General features: G+C 40.0%; 1 protein-coding gene across 2 annotated transcripts; it reads left to right on the plus strand.

The window, feature by feature from the left end:
• Positions 1 to 1337: 1337 nt before the first annotated feature.
• LOC137273382 (uncharacterized) lies at positions 1338 to 18094 on the plus strand. Of its 2 annotated transcripts, none has more exons than XM_067806010.1 (13): positions 1338 to 1436; positions 2680 to 3364; positions 4949 to 5137; positions 6723 to 6753; positions 8746 to 8780; positions 9285 to 9350; positions 9913 to 10052; positions 12513 to 12582; positions 13096 to 13200; positions 13657 to 13701; positions 15854 to 15890; positions 16357 to 16475; positions 16695 to 18094. In XM_067806010.1, the coding sequence occupies exons 1-13, from the start codon at positions 1342 to 1344 to the stop codon at positions 16875 to 16877; spliced, it is 1800 nt and encodes a 599-aa protein (XP_067662111.1). In that variant the 5' UTR covers positions 1338 to 1341; the 3' UTR covers positions 16878 to 18094. The 2 variants fall into 2 exon arrangements, with proteins under 2 accessions (XP_067662111.1, XP_067662112.1); XM_067806011.1 differs by having other exon boundaries at positions 1428 to 1559.
• The last annotated feature ends 2434 nt before the right edge of the window (positions 18095 to 20528 follow it).

Genomic DNA, 20528 nt, shown 5'->3' on the forward strand with positions numbered 1-20528 from the left:
AACTACTGGCAATAACAAGACTATTTATTATTCACGACCCTAATGGCTTTTTGGCCAAATGTAGCATACTGTCTAAACAGACGTAAGAATTATTTACATGAATTGAGACTAGTGTTGAGTATTTAATGCTCATATCTAATTGTTTAAGTTCTACACAATACAGTGACAAGGGAGTTCAAAAGTTATACAGTGTGTGCAGAGTTGTCTCCCTTTGCTGTTTCATGACTAGGTAACTCAATCTGAGTGAGTACAGGTTTATGCATCTTTGAACAACATTACAGCTATATTGCGACAGGGGACACCAGAAATGAGCTTAACATATTGTACCCATGTGAGGAATCGAACCCAGACCTTCGGCATGACTATAGCGAACACTTTAACCACTGGGCTAGCCACCACCCCGAACTGAATCCGAAATACAATGTGAGTACAATATTACAATATGTTCAATGTGGGGGCGCACAAATGCATAACCTCCCTGGATTCGCCTATGATTAGCTTTGCAGACTGGTGTCCCTTGCCCATGCCTTAAACCTGTGACTGAAGTTCAAGTCTCACTTTTCTCTGATGTTCAAAGATTTGGAAGCACTGCAAGTACTGGTACTCGTGGGTTTAACCAAAGTGTTCAATGTCTTAAGACCTGCATCACTTCCAGCATTCCTCCCTCATTGAACAGACACACCAATATCACATTACTGGAATACTTCTCAGTGCAGGATTATAAGGCATTGTCGACTGGGTTGGTTTGTTTAACTAATCACACATAGCCTGGTGGCCATCTTTAACCCAGAAAACAAAACTAAACGATAGACTACAGAGAGAAACAGACCATGGACTCCATGCTGGGAGGAAGACTATGATAGAGTATGGAGATTATGTTTTCATCAAGTTGGACTTTGGAGTCAGTTGTGTATGAACCATCATCGTGGACATTGATGATGTATGATCAGTTTTAGGATAATGCTAAATATTGTGTACAGTTATATATTGAGTATGATTGTGATTTATCGTAACTGTTCATCCCCTCACTTCCCTCACTATCACTAAATGATGATGCAACGTGACCAATACATTCTTCACCAGATACACAAAATCACCAGATGTAAACACAATGTCATCACTGCATACTTAATGAGTGGAGTTTTTACTAATATGTACGAGTGATTTAATGGCTGATACCAGTATAAGTTTGTATGACAGATTAGATCTTACGAATAAATGCTTGAAGGGAAATCGAGACTGTGTACTTCTTTATACGTCATGTCTTTATTTCTTATTCGGAGACTTGCCGTAGGTGGCTTAAAATAATTGGCAAACATTTTTTCACGCAGACAAGAAAACATGGGGCGTTTTGACGCAATTGATGGGTCCATTTTGACCGGAGCTCGATTGCCAAGGGAGGTAACTACCAAGAAGCGGCATTTTCATGGTGCTTGGTAGGTGATTCGGAATAACATCGGGGTTTTACGGCAAAGTGACAAACGTACCTAAAGATCCAACAGCGGAAAGATTTCTCCAATAGCATCACTATCTTACTGTAGTACGACAAAGGGAGGACAGTTTGTAGCCATTAATATCTCCATAGTCATTCTATACGAGGGGATATCAAAAAGTAGTGGGCCTAACTATATTCTTGATGTCCAATGTTTGTGAAGTTCCCATTTTATTCTGAAAGGATCATAACTCTTAGCAAAGTCATATCCAAAGTTTTACATGTGGGTAATGTTGTTCGCGAGACATGAGTTATCACAAAATATTTGGATATAGTATAGGTGAAAAATGCAGAAAATGAAAACTATACGTCATTTGGTACCACTTAGATAAGGGTATGTTCTCAGATAATCAACAGCCAAAGATTTGGATTTCTTGATTTACATTTAGACTGAGACTGTATTTTAAAGACATATAAATTTTGGTCTTTCAAAAACATTGTGTCTGGATATTCAAGATGGCACTCTTTACAATATATTGGGAGCTGACTCTTGTGTGACCGTTCACAGTATTTAGTTTGAACCCTTGGCATCATGTATGAATAGTGACAACATTGGAATCACTTATGTCCTTATGACAATGTCATTTGGAAGGGGCCGAGTAGTGTCTCCAAAACAAGTTATTGCAGTAATCGTGAGGTGGGGGAAGTCAGTCTAAAAAGCAATTGTAGTTTCAAATAACCTTTCATGCACTTTAATATGTAAGTTTGATTCAAGTGGACTTCTAGCTAGCTATAACACGCAAAATGTTTCTTGCATATTTTGTTTTCTTCAGTTTATGTTACATTTAGTTGCAGATTTGTGTTCTTTTGGAGGTTCCAAGATAAAACGTCAAATAAAATAGGGATCTTGAAGCAAAACCAATTTGGTTGAGGTTGACAGATATTATGTAGAAAAATACTTGTGACTGCTATGTTGCAAATGGAAATGATAGTGAATGAATTCTAAGAAATCTCTGTGTCATTATGTTGAAACATTATGTAGAGCATAAGGAAGTATTTTTGCATTTGAGATTTCATCCATACCACAGTTTGTGAATATTTTAGCCTCCAAAGTTCAGCCAAATCATGACTTCGATTAAGAAAATATCAGACTCAAAAATTTTGGGGATGCTTTTGCAACAGATCATGCTTTTTGGATAAGACTATGTGTTGAGATATTTGACCATCTCAACTTTGTGTATTTTCAGCACAATGAGGAACTTCAACAGAGGGCAAGGAAGGAAGAAGAGGGGTCAAGGAGGTGTAATGGGCATAAATAAAGGTGGCCGTGGAGGCATGATGGGAGGTCAAGCTGGTATGAAGAGCAGAGGTCAGGGTGGTTCAGTGCCAGGTCAGGGTGGTATGATGGGAGGTTATGGAGGTATGATGGGTGGTCAAGGTGGTATGATGGAGGGTCAAGGTGATATGATGAGAGGTCAAGGTAATATGATGGAAGGTCAAGGTAACATGATGGGTGATCAGGATGGTATGATTGGAGATCAAGGTGGTATGATGGGAGGTCATGGTGACATGATGGGTGGACAAGGTGGTATGATGGGAGGTCAGGGTGACATGATGGTAGGTCAAGGTGGTATGATGAGAGGTCAAGGTAACGTGATGGGTGGACAAGGTGGTATGATGGGAGGCCAAACTGGAATGAATATGATGACTGAACAAAGTTTTGGTAGTGGTGGCAGCAACCAAATGGCAGACAGCAGACAAACAGCATTTGTTGAGCTCATCCAAAAACAAAGTGAAGTTATTGAAAAGCTTGCCAGTCGTGTTGGCATTTCAAATGAGATTAATATGGGAGCTGGACCAAGGCACATGGGCCAACGAGGAAGAGGAGGCCCCAGTATGATGAGCCAGCGAGGAGATCCAATGTCAATGAGGGTGAGCTATTTTTATAAGGAAATGTGCAGAATAGGTGTGATTTGAACCTTGTGTGAATGTGCAGTCCATGTAGCCATTTTGATCATGTCACTGTTTAGTCACGTACTAAAGATAATTCTGAAAGTCTTTTTTACAAGTAGCTAGTTGTGCTTTAGGACAGTCATTGGTACAGTGTTCCCAGAAATTATTGAGAAAATCTTTGTTTTTTTTCTAATGATGCTAAGATTGGAAAAAGGGCTTTCACTATGCACTAAGCATACTAAATAAGGGAGACAACTCTTGAAGGCTTAGAAGGCAGCTCAATACGTCAAGAGTTATCTCCCTTGTCTGAGCAGACGGCTTCCTGTGTTGACATGGCAGAATTTACAGCAAGAGAGAAAAGAAAGCTCACTCTAGATGATTTTGAAAGGAGTGAGGCTGATGCTAAAGTGTTAGCGTGTAGACATGGTATTCCTCTGTCTACAGTATACAGAACTTTGAAGAATATTCAAACAGGAACCGGGATAGAGCACAAATCAGGGGCAGGTCGGCCTAGGAAATTCAGTGTTGTGGATCGCCGAAGACTTGGGCAGATTGTGAGTAGGGGCAAATTGAAAAGTGTTGAGAACATCACAAATGAAATGATTAGCAGAGGAAGTCCTCAGGTATGCAATGAAACAGTTAGGCAAGAATTACAGAGATTTAATTGAGTGAAAAAACGTGGAATTCCCTCGCCGTTGATGAAAGATGCACAAAAGAAAAAACGTTTAAACTGGTGTCGGGCTCATGAAAATCAAGATTGGGATAATGTTTTCTTTTCGGATGAAAGTTCTGTTTGGCTTTTCCCTAATTGTGTGAAAATTTGGACCAAAGATACTGTCAAACCTATCTACCAGCGACCAAAACATAGCCCGAAGTTTCACATGTGGGGTGGCATATCGGCTCGCGGAGTGACGCCATTGTGTGTTTTCACGGGAAACTTGACAAAAGAAAGATACGTTGACATTCTAAATGGTCACCTTCTTCCGACAGCGCAAAAATTGTATGAAGATGATTGGATTTTCCAGCATGATAATGACCCAAAACACACTGCGCTCTACACAAAACAGTGGTTGTTGGGCGAAAATGTTCAAGTTTTAGACTGGCCCAGTTACAGCCCAGACCTAAACCCAATTGAGAATGTGTGGGGAATCATGAAGGACAGAATAAACCAAAAGGGACTGAGAAATATTGAAGATATGAAGGCCGAGGTGGTCCAATATTGGGATACCCTGTCACACGATTACCTACAAACTTTGATGGGTAGTGTGCCTAGGCGTATTCAGGCATGCATTGCTGAGCGAGGAGGTCTAACAAAGTACTAAAACAAGACTGAGACTGTAAAAGGATGATGTTTTAACATGTTTATGTAAGTAAAACGCCAGAAGTTAATAAACGTATTGAGTTACATGACGCAACATGATTCTCAATAATTTCTGGGAATACTATACCTCAGTGCTGATTGTAACATTTTGAAGATTGGTCAGTGACTTGTCTAATATTGTCCTATGTCCTCACTCCCATCATAAATCTCTCTCTCTTTCACATTTATTCACTCTGCTTCAGGGAGATGGACCTAGAAGACCAATGTTTGGAGCTTTCAGGGGGATGAGAGGTGGACTTAGAGGACAGTTCCAGGGTGGTCCAAGTGGACGAGGACCATTGCAGGGTGGTCCCAGAGGGTCATTTCATGGCGGTCCAAGGGGACCAGGTCCTTTGCAGGGTGGTCCAAGAGGACCGTTCCAAAGAGGCTATGTAAGCACCTTTTCATTCTGAATACATAAGTTTTCTATAGCATTCTTTTCTGATAAAGAATTGACTCACTGTTATAAATAGTTGTCCCAAGAATTCTGTATATCTGAGTATACTTCATCTTGTGGTAAGAGCCAACCTGAGCAGATGTTGTGGCTACAATATGAGATTATGACCCCAGGGCCTGGATTTTCAAAACTCTCTTAGCACTAAGATAGTCATCCTTGATATCTTCAGGGTATACATTCAGAAAAGTCTCCACTATACCCTGGATACATCTACGGCTCATCCCGATAAATTTATTACCTCCCTTGGCTGGCTTTTTATCCAATCAGTTGTCTACGCTGGGAAGTTGGGCGAACCAATCATAACTCACTTTCGCTTTTTAAATTCTCTAACCGATTAAACTTGGCAAACACACCATGCGTAGATTCTCTGGAAGAGGTAGATGGATTTCTTGCATATGTTTTAAAAAAGGTTTCAGACCTATAAAGTTGCCTGTATGATTTCCCCAAGTTGTGAGTCGCACGGTGAGCAAGCATTCGCAGTTGCAACTGCTACCTTTGTTGACACTGGCAAGTTTGGTTATAATGGCGACCACTCTGATTGGCTACTGTGAGAAAGCGGAGCCAGCAAAGGGAGGTAATAAAATTATCGGGCCGACCCGTAGATGCGTCCAGGGTATAGTGGAGACTTTTCGGAACGTATACCCTGGAGATATCGAGGATGTAAGATAGTTGAAAGTTAATGTTAATGTATGATACTTATGACAGTCACAGCATTAAGAGAACTTTGAAAATTTAGGCCCTGACTACAACGTGACACTTGGCAGATTGTGTTATACCTTGACTTTATCAACCAGTACTCCAACTGTCATCATTGAAAAAGTTTGAGATTAATGAATGGGCAATCATGCACAAGATAATATTATTTGAAGCATGGCTTCGTGGTTGTCAAGGAATCAAGGCAGTTCCACTTACCTCCACAGCGAACATTTGCTGGTACTAAGCAGTCACTTACTGGCAAAGAAGGATAAGTTGGGCACCGACCTGATAATTGACTCGTATTAACATGTGTGAGTGCTACCCACTGGTGCTTGCCATTGTGAGCAAGGTGGCCCTAGGTAGTTCGCAATCATGAGCAAGTCGAGCATGGAGACCTGGGTTATTGCATGTCCTTTTACCTTGACAGCATGGACTATCATAATATCAAAAACTGGATTGTGTCCTGACACATTTACATGTCTCTATAGTATAGCTCGGCTATTGCTGATTGAAAAATTAAAATTCAACAAGCATTCCAGTTAATTCCAACTGAAATAGGCCTCAGCCATGTTGGTGGCTCACCAGTTAACTTAAAAACATCTTTTTTTATAGTCACCCAAGGACATAAATAACATTATGGCTTTCATGAACGTTAGTTTCTAGAGCCCTTTCATTCATAATTGAAAGAAATTGTTCAAATTTCTAATTAACACGATTATAGCAATCAAATGTGACATCATTCAGTAATTAATGTAAGTTACAGCCAATACACCAACAGTATTATGTTGTAAATGTAATTATCTGCTCTGTTCTATTTATTGCAGGAAATGAATGATCCAAAATTCTTGAAAACATGTAAGAGTCCAGAGTTTCCCTTTGCCAACTCCTGTCAACTAGTCTAGTGTAGATCATCCTGCCACTGGGTGATGAAGGCTGCAGCTCTAGTGCATCTCTCAGGGAATGACTTGTAGCAACTGGCCCACAGTGACCATTGTAGAAATCAGAAGATGACACATCCTCACTGCTAAACCAGTAGAGAACTGTGAATGTCCCAGGTCCCAGGGTAGAGTAGGCCTTCAGCAACCCATGCTTGCCATAAAAAGCGACTCAGCTTGTCATAAGAGGCGACTAATCGGGTGGTCAGGCTTGCTGACTTGTTTGAAACATGTCACTGGTTCCCAATTGCGCAGATCAATGCTCATGTTGTTGATCACTGGATTGTCTGGTCCAGACTCAGTTATTTACAGATCGCCGCCATATTGCTGGAACATTGCTGAGTGCGGTGTAAAACTAAACTCACTCACTCACTCACTCACTCACTGCTCCCAGCTCTCAGAGGACATGATATGTTGAACATTGTGTGTCTGCCTCATGGTATATGATGGTCATGGTGTGAGGAAGCTTTTTTCCTTTGTGTATGTGTTACACAGTGGTATATGTTGGCCATGGTTGAGGATGCACCGTTTTCAATGTGCTTAATTCACATACATGTGGTGTAAGTAGTATATGGAATACATACAGGCCATAGTAAGAGAATGCATCCTAATGCTCTGTTGTCTAGAAAATGTATATGTTGGACATGACTAGGTTATGTCCTCTCTGTGTGTGCATGCATGAGGACAGATTGTTCTCAGTATGTGTGTTACACATGGCATATGTTGGCCATGGTGAGAGGATGCTTTGTCCTCTGTGTGTGTTACACATGGCATATGTTGGTCATGATATGAAGTTGCATTGTCCCCAAGGTGCTTGTTTCAAATGGCATATCTTGCTTGTGATATATGAGGATGTATTGTCCTTTGTATGTGGGCTACTGGTGTCTCTTGACAAACATATTATACAATGGTATATATGTTGGCCATAAGAAGAAACATTGTCCTCAGTGGATATGTTGCCTGGTAACAGATATGTCAGTTAAATATGTACCTATGAAGAGGGCACTAGGCAGCTCACAACACTGAATAGTAACATGAAATGTATGCATGTACTAGACTTTATCTCACCATCAAGCTCATCATGGTGCTCAGCTGTAATTCTTGTCAACAGATAACTATGAATTCAAACAGTATTCTCAGCTTCCATTGCCTATTCTGCCAAGTATGAGGCTTCAAATACCATCAGACCATCAGGTGGCAACAATGTGGCACTCCTAGATAGGCCCCTTTCCTGTTCAGAGCTATTCTTCATTGGACAATAACACTAATTACCACTGAGGTGTATAACCACTGAGGTGTATAATAGTAGGGCCAAGTGTGTTCTGTATCTGACTCAGTGTGAAGTTCCCATAATGTTTACCTCTATGTTTTGTCAATAAAGATGTTCAAATTTCAAAATGGGAAGTAGCACCTGGTTCCTTCTCATGCCAGGAGTTTACTCCACAAAGCCGAAATAGCACTAATGCGATTGTAAGTCCTATAATTTTACACTGACCGATAATTAACTTAGCACTAAGGTCAGTTTGTGGCATGGCACCAGTGTCATGGATTCACGTTTATATTCAAGATACCTGCACTGCTTCCATGAGGATGAGACCTGTGAAGGTCCGGGTTAGAATAAACCTTCAGCAACCTGTGCTTGTCGTTAGAGGCGACTAACGGAATTGGGTGGTTAGGCTCGCTGACTTGGTTGACATGTCATTCCCAGTTGCGCAGATTGATGCTCATGCTGTTGGTAACTGGAGTGTCTGGTCCAAACTTGATTATCAACAGACCGCCGCCATATTGCTGCAATATTGCTGAGTGCGGTGTAACACTAAACTCACTCACTCGCTCACTCCACAAGGATGAGATGATGACTGCCCGCTGACATTTTTGAGTGAATTTTAATAATAATGATTTTTTTTTCCAGGTCAAATTTATCTTGACACCATGAAGAAAAATGTGGTAAGAACACCTTTTGAGAAATGAAAAACAAAAAATTCAGTGTGATTTGTAATTTGTGTCTTGTGAAAGCTTTGTAAATGGAAGTATTCTTCAACAGTAGCCAAGTGCATGTCCTAATAGATATACCTATGAAGATCCAGATTGGAATTGATCTTCAGGAACCTATGCTTGTCATAAAAAGATTGATGGTAAGGCTCGCTAACTTTATCGAGACATGTAATTGTATCCCACTCGCATAGATCGATACTCATGATGTTGGTCACTGGAATGTCTGGTCTAGACTGCTGGAATATTTATGGGTGCAACTCACTGACAACCCAATCCTGTCTGTCACCTCTTTACGACAAGCATGGGTTACTGAAGATCAATTTTAACCAAGATCTTCACGGGCTCCAGCTTTAGAAGCTTTGTTACCTTACAACATTAGTTTTCAGCAATCAGTTATAAGTGTGTTGTGTCTTTAATCTGTTCACAATGTGATTGATGGTAATGGTTGTGTTGCAGCCATCAAATGAGGACAAGTTGTCCGGCTTCTGTGTCATTTGCAGCCATCAGTCAAAGAATAATCAAGTGAGTGCTGTGTATTTTACAGGTCACCAGTAATAATAAAGATTTGGAGTAACCTCCCCTTGCTCAATGACAAGAGTGAATCATATAGCCAAGATATCCTGGGTCAGGATCCATGAAGTATTAGTAGCACTGCATTCATTCATATTGTACAGAGTTGCAATGGTTTGTAATGCAACAAAACACTTGGTGGATTTGGACCTAGCGGCAGTCCTTCTTATTAGTAGAATTTAAATCTGCAGGTAATTTCAGATTCATTCTTCCCATAGATGTCGACTTCTTCTTTATTGTAAGTAGCACGATGTTTCTGAGTGTATGCTTGCTTCCTCCTCAGGTAATGAAGGAGTCAGCAGACACATTCCAAAATGTTGTGTTATTTCAGTAACGAAGTTCACATCCTTAAATCTTGATTTTCTTATGCATTCTACCTCTAAATGCCTTTCAAAGACAAGATTTCCACAGTTTGTAACAATTTAATACCTGGTCATTGTAATCAGTTTCTCTGGAGAGAATTATTCTCACTCTCTGTGCAGTAAATTATTAAACTTTGTCCCATCTTATTCAGGGCTTTTTCAATCACCGGAGGAATGAGATGCATTTACGTCAGGAGGCAAGGATTGCAGAGATGCCGGAAAAGATCCGGAGGCAGATAGACAAAGTTGTGAATGAACTGTATGCTATCAGGGAGAAGCACAAGCACCTCATGTCAGTATCTCGCAAATCATACAAGTTTCTGCTTTCTACCAGCTTTCACTTGAATCTTATTGGTTTCAGGTTTTTCAGAAATTATAGTAGTCCATTTATCATGCGCTTTTCTCGCTCAAACTGTCTAAACAGTCTGATTATTAATACCCCATAACAACCCAAACTGCCTGTTAGGTGCTAGAAGGTTAGTGGTCACATGACTTATCCCACTGGGTGTCCATTTTCTGCTGGGTGAACGGAGGCAGTTTTTAACAAACTCACTTGCCTAGGGTTGGACCACATGTATCATGTTTCACATGTGCTTTGTTGTTAGGCAGGAATTGAAGTCCTAGGAATTCTCAGGTGTCAAGGTGTCAGACATGGTCACCCATCCAAGAACTCTCTGTGGCCATCATTGCATAACTTCAACTGATTGTGAACTGAGCTTTATGCACGTGACCACTCACCACCACGCCACAAACTTTAGATAACTCATACCAGTATATATTGATAAGGTCATACCAGTTTAAGATTTAGAAAAACTGTGAAATATTCATACCATCTTCAGCTTGCTAGACACTGGAATAATATATTCCAGTTTCAATTCTTAAACTCTAGAATAAATGAAGGTGTATGAATATATATAAGTCTTGACTTATATACCACATGGGTTAGTAAGTGTAGTGGGGTTTCAGAAAGACACGCTTGATTTTCTTGAGAGATGAGTGTTTAACAAGTAAATTATTGTATTTGAGATTAGGAGCTCACTTTGATTACACAGTGCTTTAGAATGTAGTCAGGTGTAGCATGTGTTATATTTGGTATTGCCTTTCATGAGTATAGTACAGGGTTGATGGGTTAGTCCAGTAGTTGAGGTGTTCTGATGTCACGTTGAAGACTCGGGTTCGATACCCAGCATGGGTTCAGTGTGTGAAACTCATTTTTGGTGTCTGTTGAAATGTTGGTAAGAGCGGTGTAAAACCCAACTCACTCACTCACTCACTCAGACTCTAGTACTTGCTTGCTTCAAGAGAATGAGTGGTCCCAAATAGAACATGTTCCATTTTAGTTTACTCATGTGTATTTCACTGCAAGAAAGTTGCTGTGTGAATAGTAAAGGTTGAGATGTTGGCTTAGGACTGGTAGGTAGCATAGGTTTGTTTGTAACAGATTTTACCAAATGGAATGTGTGGCTTGTAAAGTGTTGTAAACTCCCTACGTAGATTATTGTTAACTGTATGAAGCATTTGATTGTCTGATTAGATTATTTACAGACTGCTATCACATACCCATCCTCGATATCTCCAGGGTATACGTTCCGATAACTCTCCACTATACCCTGGACGCATCTACGACTTGGCCCGATAATTTTATTACCTTCTTTTGCTGGCTCCGCATTCTCACAGTAGCCATTCAGCTAGGCCGTCATTATAACTGAGCTTGCCAGTGTCAACAAAGGTAGCCGTTGCAACTGCAAAGGTTTGCTTGCCGTGCGACTCACAATTTGGAGAAGTCATACAAACAAATTTATAGGTCTGAAACTTTTTGAAAACATATGCAAGAACTCCATATACCTCTTTCAGAGAACCTCTGCATGGTTTGTTTGCAAAGTTTAATTGGTTAGATAATTTAGAAAGCGAAAGTGAGTTGTGATTGGTTCGCTCAACTTCCCAGCGTAGACACCTGATTGGGTAAAAAACCAGCCAAGGGAGGAAATAAATTTATCGGGCTGAGCAGTAGATGCATCCAGGGTATAGTGGAGATTTTTCGGAACGTATACCCTGGAGATATCGAGGATGTCAGGTACATGGAGTTCAGTTTTAATAAACGAACAGTCTACGTAAACTTATCCTCAGTACTTTTCATTACACTCCACTACTGAGTAGAGCAAAACCTTATGGGAGGTCGCATCAGGTATCGATTTACAGCTTACCAAATCACAAAAGTGCACATTCGCACATACCTTTTGAACTTTTTATCTTGTCAAGGTTTGTACCCGAACGATTCTCGAATGCTATTTAGCGTAGGCTCACTTCCGGGTGATGCACACGGCCTACATACAACCATGACAACAGCGAGTAAACAGTCGCTGAAAATAGTGTTTTGGCAATATTCAAGGATGTTATCTGGCGGAAATATTACCTAATGGTAACCAGAAACCCCAAAGAGTATATACTGCAGGTCAGATAACTGTATTATATGCAGATTTTTGTTTGTGGAGAGATCTGTGTCAGTGACCTGAATATTAGCTGTTGTCAGATTGGATAAATCTATTTAACCATCTTGCGTTTTATGGGACGCAACCTTCAGCTAGGTTTTGTTAGACTCAGTGGTGAAGTGTAATACACTGAGACTAATAATAATAACGAAATACACTGAGACTAAGTTTACTTAGACTGAATAAACAAACCAAATATCTTTGATATCTTCTGAAAGTTGTTGATGTTCATCTTGTACAATACATCCATGTTTTTTGTGCAGGTACTGTTCTGTCTGTGAGGAGAAACTGTCTGTTCCCTACTCTGACCACAAGAATATGATTACACATACAGTAAGTTGTGTTCCAAATAGCATATAGAATCATCTCATCCACTACAGCTGGGTTAAGTCTGTGAAGGGTGACTCTCAACTTAAATCATTAAGTAACGTTTCCTTCTGAAGACCAGAGCTGGTCTTTAGCCACCCACGAAGTGGGCTTCATAATGCCTTTTCAGTCCAATGTTCTGAAAGTACATTCCGGTCAACAAGTTCACTGGGTTAAAAAAGTACACTGGGATCAACGAGTACACTTAGTTCGACAACAAGTACACTGGGTTCAGTGAGTACACTGGATACAACAAGTACAATGGGTTCAACAAGTATAACAAGTACAATGGGTTCAACAAATACACTGGTCACTTGACAAATGCGTATAAACACTAATCAACATGAAATGCCATCTCTGTTCATTTTGTTCATTCTTAAGTGTTGCCTACTAAAGTTAACATAACATGCTGGCAAAAATTATGTGATGCTGACTGTGAAATTTGTTGCACTAGATGGTATGTGATTGTGCTCTCCACAGACAAAAGCGAAAGCAGTCCGTGCAGGATGTCAGATCTGTAAGACTGCTCCCATGAAAACCTACAAGCAGTTCAAGGAGCACTGTTACACTGAGACCCACATTCAGGTAGGCATAGTCTGTCTGGCTAACTCAAATAATTTTACATAAAATGTGTCTTTTATTAATATAATCTTTGGCTTTTTGCATGACATTTTGTAGGGTAATTAAATCTTCAGGAGGCCCATGTGATTCAGACAAGGCATTACAAGCGATGCATAGAGTTGTCTCCCTTAGCCTTATTGATGTACAGAGTGGTCTCCCTTATCTTTACTTTTGATGTGTAGTGTTGTCTCCCTTAGCCTTGCCAGAATTTGCTTCTTGTGGTTTGAAACAACGAATAGCCCTGATGATGGATTGTAACATGCTAGAGGTTTGACTATGATAATTCACCTTGAAGAAAGTAGAGGCAGTGTATGTCACAGTCAGCTGTCAAGATGCTGGAATTTAACGGACTTCCCACCAGTGAAGACAACCATATTTTGGAAAAAGAATATTTAATGATACAATATTTGATGTGTGCAGAAAGCAGAGAAGTTGGACAAGAAGATGGAGGAGGCGACTGATGTGGTGAGTGGGAGTCCATTAACTTATGTTTATATGTAATGAGTCATTTGTTTTGAACCAATCAGTAATTGTGGAGTGGTAATGTAAAATTGGTAATTGCCTTCAACCCTGTGCAGAGTCTGGATCTGAAGAAGATCCAAAGTATTTGGAAAGACTTATTGTGAGTAGGGGCAGTGTGGTGGCCTAGTGGTAAACGCGTTCATTCGTCATGCCGAGGACCTGGGTTAGATTCCACATTTGGGCACAAGGTGTGAAACCCATTTCTTGTGTTCCCCGACATGATATTTCAGGAATATTGCTGAAAACGTCGTAAGACTAAACTACCAGGCTACCTCATTTCACCTGTTTGAAATGGACCTTATTAGCAAGAGATGGTCTCAACTAGTGAAAGGTGGTGTGATAATAATAGTTGAAGTCTCACAGAAACCAATAAAAACCAGACCAGTTATCCAAAGAAGGGGAACTACCTCTGTGAAGAAGTGAATAGTGGGTAGTGCCTGGAGCAAGGATGGGTCAGTATGGAGTCCTTGTGGTTATGCCATGTCAGTCTTGGATAGTCAAGTTAAAGGTCACATGCAACGTAAAACACAACTTTGCAGATTCTGGTACCTTTCGGTATGCACTTACCGAAACAAATCATAAAAAATGCCAATTCAACCTATAAAGTTGAAAAAAACACGAAAAAAAAGCCCGCGAAATCGGAGTTTAAACGTTTCACTAAATTCCCCCCAGCGCTGGGGGGAAAACTGGTTTCAACTGCTGTGCTGCGCTGCGTCCATAACGCATGCGCAGTGAATAGGTTCGCGGAGCATGAAACAGTATGCATGCCCAGCGTCTGAGGTCGTGAGCAGTAGTCTAATCTTGGTTGTGTACACAAACAAGTAATTAATCTACTCGTTACGTAAAACAACTTGTTGATTGTGGTAAGCAGTCTCTGTCAAAGAGAAAGCTCAATGTCTGCTTTATTGACACCTATATGTCTGCCTGCCTGTCTGCTAAAGACAACATGCAATACACAGCTTCAATCATTGACCACGTGCAATTTGAACTTAACACCTATCATACTATACGACATAAAGAAAATAAGTTGATTTATGACTCGTGCACCCGAGTCCCGTGTCTGCCACATTATGTAATTAGGCATGCGTGATACATATGACGTTTTTATGTCTGTGGGTTGCAAACAAACTACATTCATTTTTTTTGGATGACTGGATCTGATGGAAACTGGTGCAAACTCTTGTCAGTTTCAAGTCCTGCTTTGTATTTGGACGACTGACAGATTCCTGCCACGCAGTAGTTTACCATCTCTACTGACATGAATTTTTATTGGATCGAGCGCAGATTCACAGAACATGTATTTTCAAAACCCAACATCTCTATATACATTCTTCATGGACAACGACTTCTTTTCGTGTATATGATTTTGTTTGACAACAGTATATGAATCCATACTGAAACGACGCATCAAGTACACAAAAAGAAGTTGTTATCCATAAAGAATCTTACTTTCTTGTGACTGGCTATACTTCTAAAATGCCCATCAAACAGATCATCTTTCTGTACACACAATGAACCCTCAGCATATCAGCAAATGAAACAGCCAATCGGAAGCCGTCGTTACACTTGAATGCATATCCACCCGCTATGACTGGGTTCGGTCTCCCGAGGGCTTCGTTTCAGGGGAAGTAAGCCCAATTAGAAAATATTGCACTTTTGAACCGTGATTGTACACTTATAATTGTGTTTATTTGTTTTTTTTAAAGCAGCAATGTATATTATATGTCATGAACAAGTGATAAATGTGTTTTAATTATGTTTGATTTTTTGGTTGCATGTGACCTTTAAACCTGGGGCATTATATACCATTTGCATAGGTCAAAATAACCAGCATTAGTCCATGAATGCACGTACACTTACACATATTTCTGTATGGGTATATTAATACTGATCATGGTGTTTCATCAGCTCACTTTGAGTGAGTCACATAGTCTATCTGTGTAACATGGCTGATTGTGTGTTGCTCTTTCTTTCTGCTAGTTTGAATGTTTCTTCTGCTTTCTGTGACATGTTTCAGAACTCAAGCTACATCATGTCAGCCTGTGTATAATCATCTAAACCAGTACTCATAAATGTGCTTTTCTTGACATTACAGAAAGACTTACCGCCGTTTCAAGATGGAGTTGTATACGGTAAGTTGTAATATTGGCAAGCATGTGTATAAAAATGAGGGAACTTGAAGATCGTGTTGAATATATTTAGGATATCTGAAAAAGACACTTTCCAATATAATATTAAGTTTTTTTAATATCTTTTTCCTGTTAAAAATGTATGTTAAATGCTTAAGGTATTATTAAGTTACTGAGAATTAATAAGTATCATATATTATTACCTCGATTTACCACCCAAGAAGATCCGGGGTAGAATAGGTCTTCACCAACCTATGCTTGCCAGAAAAGGCGACCATGCTTGTCATAAGAGGCGACTAACAAGATCAGGTGGTCAGGCTCGCTGACCTGGTTGACGCTCGTCAATGGTTCCCAATTGTCCACACTTGAATACTTACAGGCCGCCACCATATTGCTAGCATATGAATATGGAATGAAACTCAACCCACTCACTCACTCTTTTACTCACTCAACTCACTCCTATTTGCAGTCAATGGACATATTGAACCAATATCAGGCTTTTACTGCATCCTGTGTCGCAAGTTCCTGAGGGACGAAGCAGAAATGGAGATCCATGTACAACTGGAGAGACACTTCAACCATGTGAAGGTCAGCTACACCTAAAGTATTCCACCCTTAAAGATCCGGGTTGAATTGTCTTCACCCACCCATGTTTGTCGTGCGAGCGGACTAAGGGAATGGGGTGGTCAGGCTTGCAGACTTTGTTGATAGTGCGTGCGCGCATGCGTGCGAGAATTCCAGGATGATTGTGTGTTTCATCTATACTTTTCTGTTTCCTTGAACATGTGGTCCATCTTTTTGTTCCAGGATGAGCATTACAACAAGAGAAAGTCTGACAAGATAGACTGGGGGGACTACGCGCCAGTGGTGGAGGAAGAAGAAGAGGCTGACAAGACCAATGGATCTACAAACGAGGCGGCCATGACAGAGGATGATGGTAAAGAAGCTAAAGAGGAAGAAGACATGGAGACAATGGAACAAGAATGGTAGATAGGGAAGTTATTCTCTCACCTGAAATATGGCCCAACCAGAGCACACTGACTTACATTGATCACTGGCTTGTCAGCCAAGGATGTTGAGGTTTCATTCTTGATTCTTTGTTAAGTTTTCTCAAAGGTATTTGCATATCCACCTGAAGCAACTATGAATATTGATGTCTACTTGGGATGAGAATAAATACAAAGAGTCATAGTGAGTCATTTAGTTTGTTGATTCTCTTTTGAAGTGTCTAGTTTGTCACTTTTTCAAAGGAACATTATCAAAACTGACAGACAGGTTTGAAAATATTTTAGAGCTGTCCAAAACGACATTCAGCTGACCATAATGTGGAAGCCCAACCCTCTGCCATTTTTTTAAAGTACCATCCTTATCTTTTCCAAAGAATTCTTCATCATCCTTTGCAAGTAGGGACCCATGAAGGTCCCGGGGTAGAATAGGCCTTCAGCAAGCCATGCTTGCCGTAAAAGGTGACCAACGGGATCGTGTGGTCTGGCTCGCTGACTTGGTTGACACGTCATCAGTTCCCAATTGCACAGATTGATGCTCATGTTGTTGATCACTGGGTTGTCTGATCCAGACTCGATTATTTACAGACCGCCGCCATATAGCTGGAATATTGCTGAGTGCGGCGTAAAACTAAACTCACTCACTTTGCAAGTAGGCATGCTTCACATTACTTGGGGTGATGGGGTAGCCTAGTTATTAAATCGTTTGCTTGTCACAACAAAGACCTAGGTTTACTTCCCCACATGAGTACAGTGTGGCAAGCCCATTTCTGGTGATCACTCCCATGATATTGCTCAAACATGGCTAAAAGCAGTGTAAAACCATTCTCACAAACTGACTCAAGTTGTTATGTTACAAAGAAAAACATGGAGGATGGTGATAGACAAAAATCAAATCCTATCCTGGTTTTGGACTGTAAAAATGGAAACACATTTTGTTTTTGCCTAAGCAGGTCAGTAGCTGTGTAGTGCTTGGGAGGCAGTGTGGAGTGGCAGTGCACACTGTACTTATAGGTACATTGTCATTCATTATTGATGAGTCTGCATGTTTAGTGTGGAAGAGCATGTTGTCATTGATCATGCTATGATGTTGTGTAATATAGCAGCCTCCAAATGCTTTCTTCGGATTCACTCAGTCCTCATTGTGATAACAGAATTTCTTGAATTCAACATAAATTTCTATAATAAAGTATGTTGTTTGTCTCCTCTGGTTGGTTTCTTTCATCTTGTCCAGTCCTCATCCTCCTTGGTGGTCAAGTTAAATGTTGGTTATTACTTCACCTCAGATACAGATGTCTGCAGGGCACAGCTCTGTCATGGCTGGCTTCCCAGGAAGGATCAGGGTGGCAGTAACAGCTTGAACTTCCTAAGCTCGTCAGCAATTGTGTTGGAATCATACAGTGAACTGAAACTTGGACCAGCTTGCCTTGGGTATTGGATGTTTTCACTTGGAGAAAAGAAGCACTTGATATAGACTATGATGCTTAATCCATCAGGTCAGGCTGTACAATTCTCACAGGACCAACAATGCAAGTGCAGTGAATGGATGTTGATCTTTAACATAAACAACCCTATGGTTCTGAGTTTTTTGAGCATGTACTTTGTAGACACCCAAACACACAACAACCACACACTGCCTAAAAAATGTACCCATAAGGAAATTGACTAATGGGAGACATGATACACAACACATTTGACTTGAGCCTTGCAGCAAGGCTGTGCTGAAGTCTAAGCCCATGTATGTATAGAAATTCTACCCTTCAAAGACGCAAGTCTAGATAAGCAGACAGTACCTGGTCTCTTATTTAGTATTTTTTTATAAATTATCATTTAAATTATTAATTTTTACCTTAAAGACTTGTGCAAGTTAATTCAACTTCACTAGACTGCTGCAACAATGCATATCACGTACTTCTGAAGGTGGCACATATCCCAAATCATTTGGACTGATTCTCAAGTTTGTGGGTGTTGTCGTTGGGTGGTAAAACTCACATTTCCACATCATATGGAAGTAGTTTCAAGGCAAACTCGTACATTCTCTCTCTTCAAGTGAAGCATATACTCACACAACTGGAATAAATTACTTCCATCAACGAAGACCACTTTATCCTGCTTGTCAATTTTTTTAAGAAGCATTTGTTGCTAAGACTAATACTAAACCAGACACTCTCGGGAATTGAACATTCATTTAATGCTTCATGTGAAATCAGGGGCAGTACACACAAAAGATACGCCAAGTGCTAAGTCTGCAACAATTTGACTCGGTGCAAATCGAATCTGACTCCATAGTTTCAATGTTTGATGACTATTATTACTATACTGAGTCAAAAAAGAAACTTCACAAAATGTAATTTTTAAAAATAATGAAAGATTTTTCTCTGATGATAGATCTTTGTATCCGAAAATGCGACCCATATCTTCCGACTCTTGAAAAATGTTAGCAAAACCCACTCAAGCCCATCCATTCATCTTGCAAATGATGTTAGTGCCAAATCAGGTTTTGCACATGGAGTCGATCATGTGATCTTCGCATATTTCTTCATTTGCATGTGTTTGCACTGGCCTCAAGAATTGAAAAAAACACAGTTCTAACGGTACTTGAAATGCCACGATTGTCAAATGTGCAAATGATTGTCGTTGGGATGTTGCAAGCAGGAAGATCAGTTATTGACGTCGCAAGAGCAATGGGATGCAGCCGTAGTACTGTATATGACTTGCGAGGTCGTCTACAACAAACTGGCACAACTTCTGATCACCCAAGGTCGGGTCGTCCACATGTGACGTCATGAGCAGAAGAAATTGTCCTACGTCACCTACCTGACAGATTTTGTCAGAAACATAACTGCCCTCATAAGGGAGTACTTGTTGTGCAAGCATGGAAGGGAAACAGCAAAAATCAAGATATATGTTTTATTAACATCAAGAACAAACATACAAACAACATGAAAATGGAAAATCATCATTTCAATTGATCTGACCATCGACATATACATAAAAATTGTACAAAACAATTACTATAGTGCTGTTTGATCGGACTTTCTTGGTTACTTTGAGCAATATTCAACACATGCACACATAAAAAAAAATTTGCGTCTCAACAATTCTAATGGAAATACTCATGATAAATGAACAATGAAGATCAATAATTTGTTGAAAAGATTTGGAAAACAAACATTTGAGGAAGAAGAATGTTGAACAAGACTGAAACACAAAGTGTGCTAAATTAGACTTCCTCGAACGTCAAAACAAGTGACATTGATTATCTTTAGTGTATCTTTGATATATTTCCAGCATCAAATATTTACCAGTATCATAGCAAATCACAAAAAGGGAAGATGTGTACAACCACTAACTATATGGTCTAAAATGTTCTAAATCATACTAAATTGGGTGACTGATTTTGGACTTTGTTTTTGGACTTTTCCACTCCATAAATTCTTCTGAATCAAACTCTACAATGGGAATTTGCAGACAACCTTGATCTACAGAACAAACTTCAAACTAATCAAACACTATTACTACTCAATACTCTAATGGCACATCATGCCAGAATGTTGGATAATATCCAAGCTATAGGTGAAATGTGCAGCCTTGTGGAAATTTCATTATTATCATGATTATAATGCCACACTGATTC

Source organism: Haliotis asinina, chromosome 2 (assembly GCF_037392515.1).
Source record: "Haliotis asinina isolate JCU_RB_2024 chromosome 2, JCU_Hal_asi_v2, whole genome shotgun sequence".
NCBI lineage: Eukaryota > Metazoa > Mollusca > Gastropoda > Lepetellida > Haliotidae > Haliotis > Haliotis asinina.

Excerpts from the sequence above, each read along its gene's own strand:
- LOC137273382 (XM_067806010.1), top strand. The coding sequence starts at position 1,342 with ATGGGGCGTTTTGACGCAATTGATGGGTCCATTTTGACCGGAGCTCGA. Across the intron at positions 3,365-4,948 it reads GAGATCCAATGTCAATGAGG|GGAGATGGACCTAGAAGACC; the intron begins GTGAGCTATTTT and ends ACTCTGCTTCAG. Across the intron at positions 5,138-6,722 it reads GACCGTTCCAAAGAGGCTAT|GAAATGAATGATCCAAAATT; the intron begins GTAAGCACCTTT and ends TATTTATTGCAG.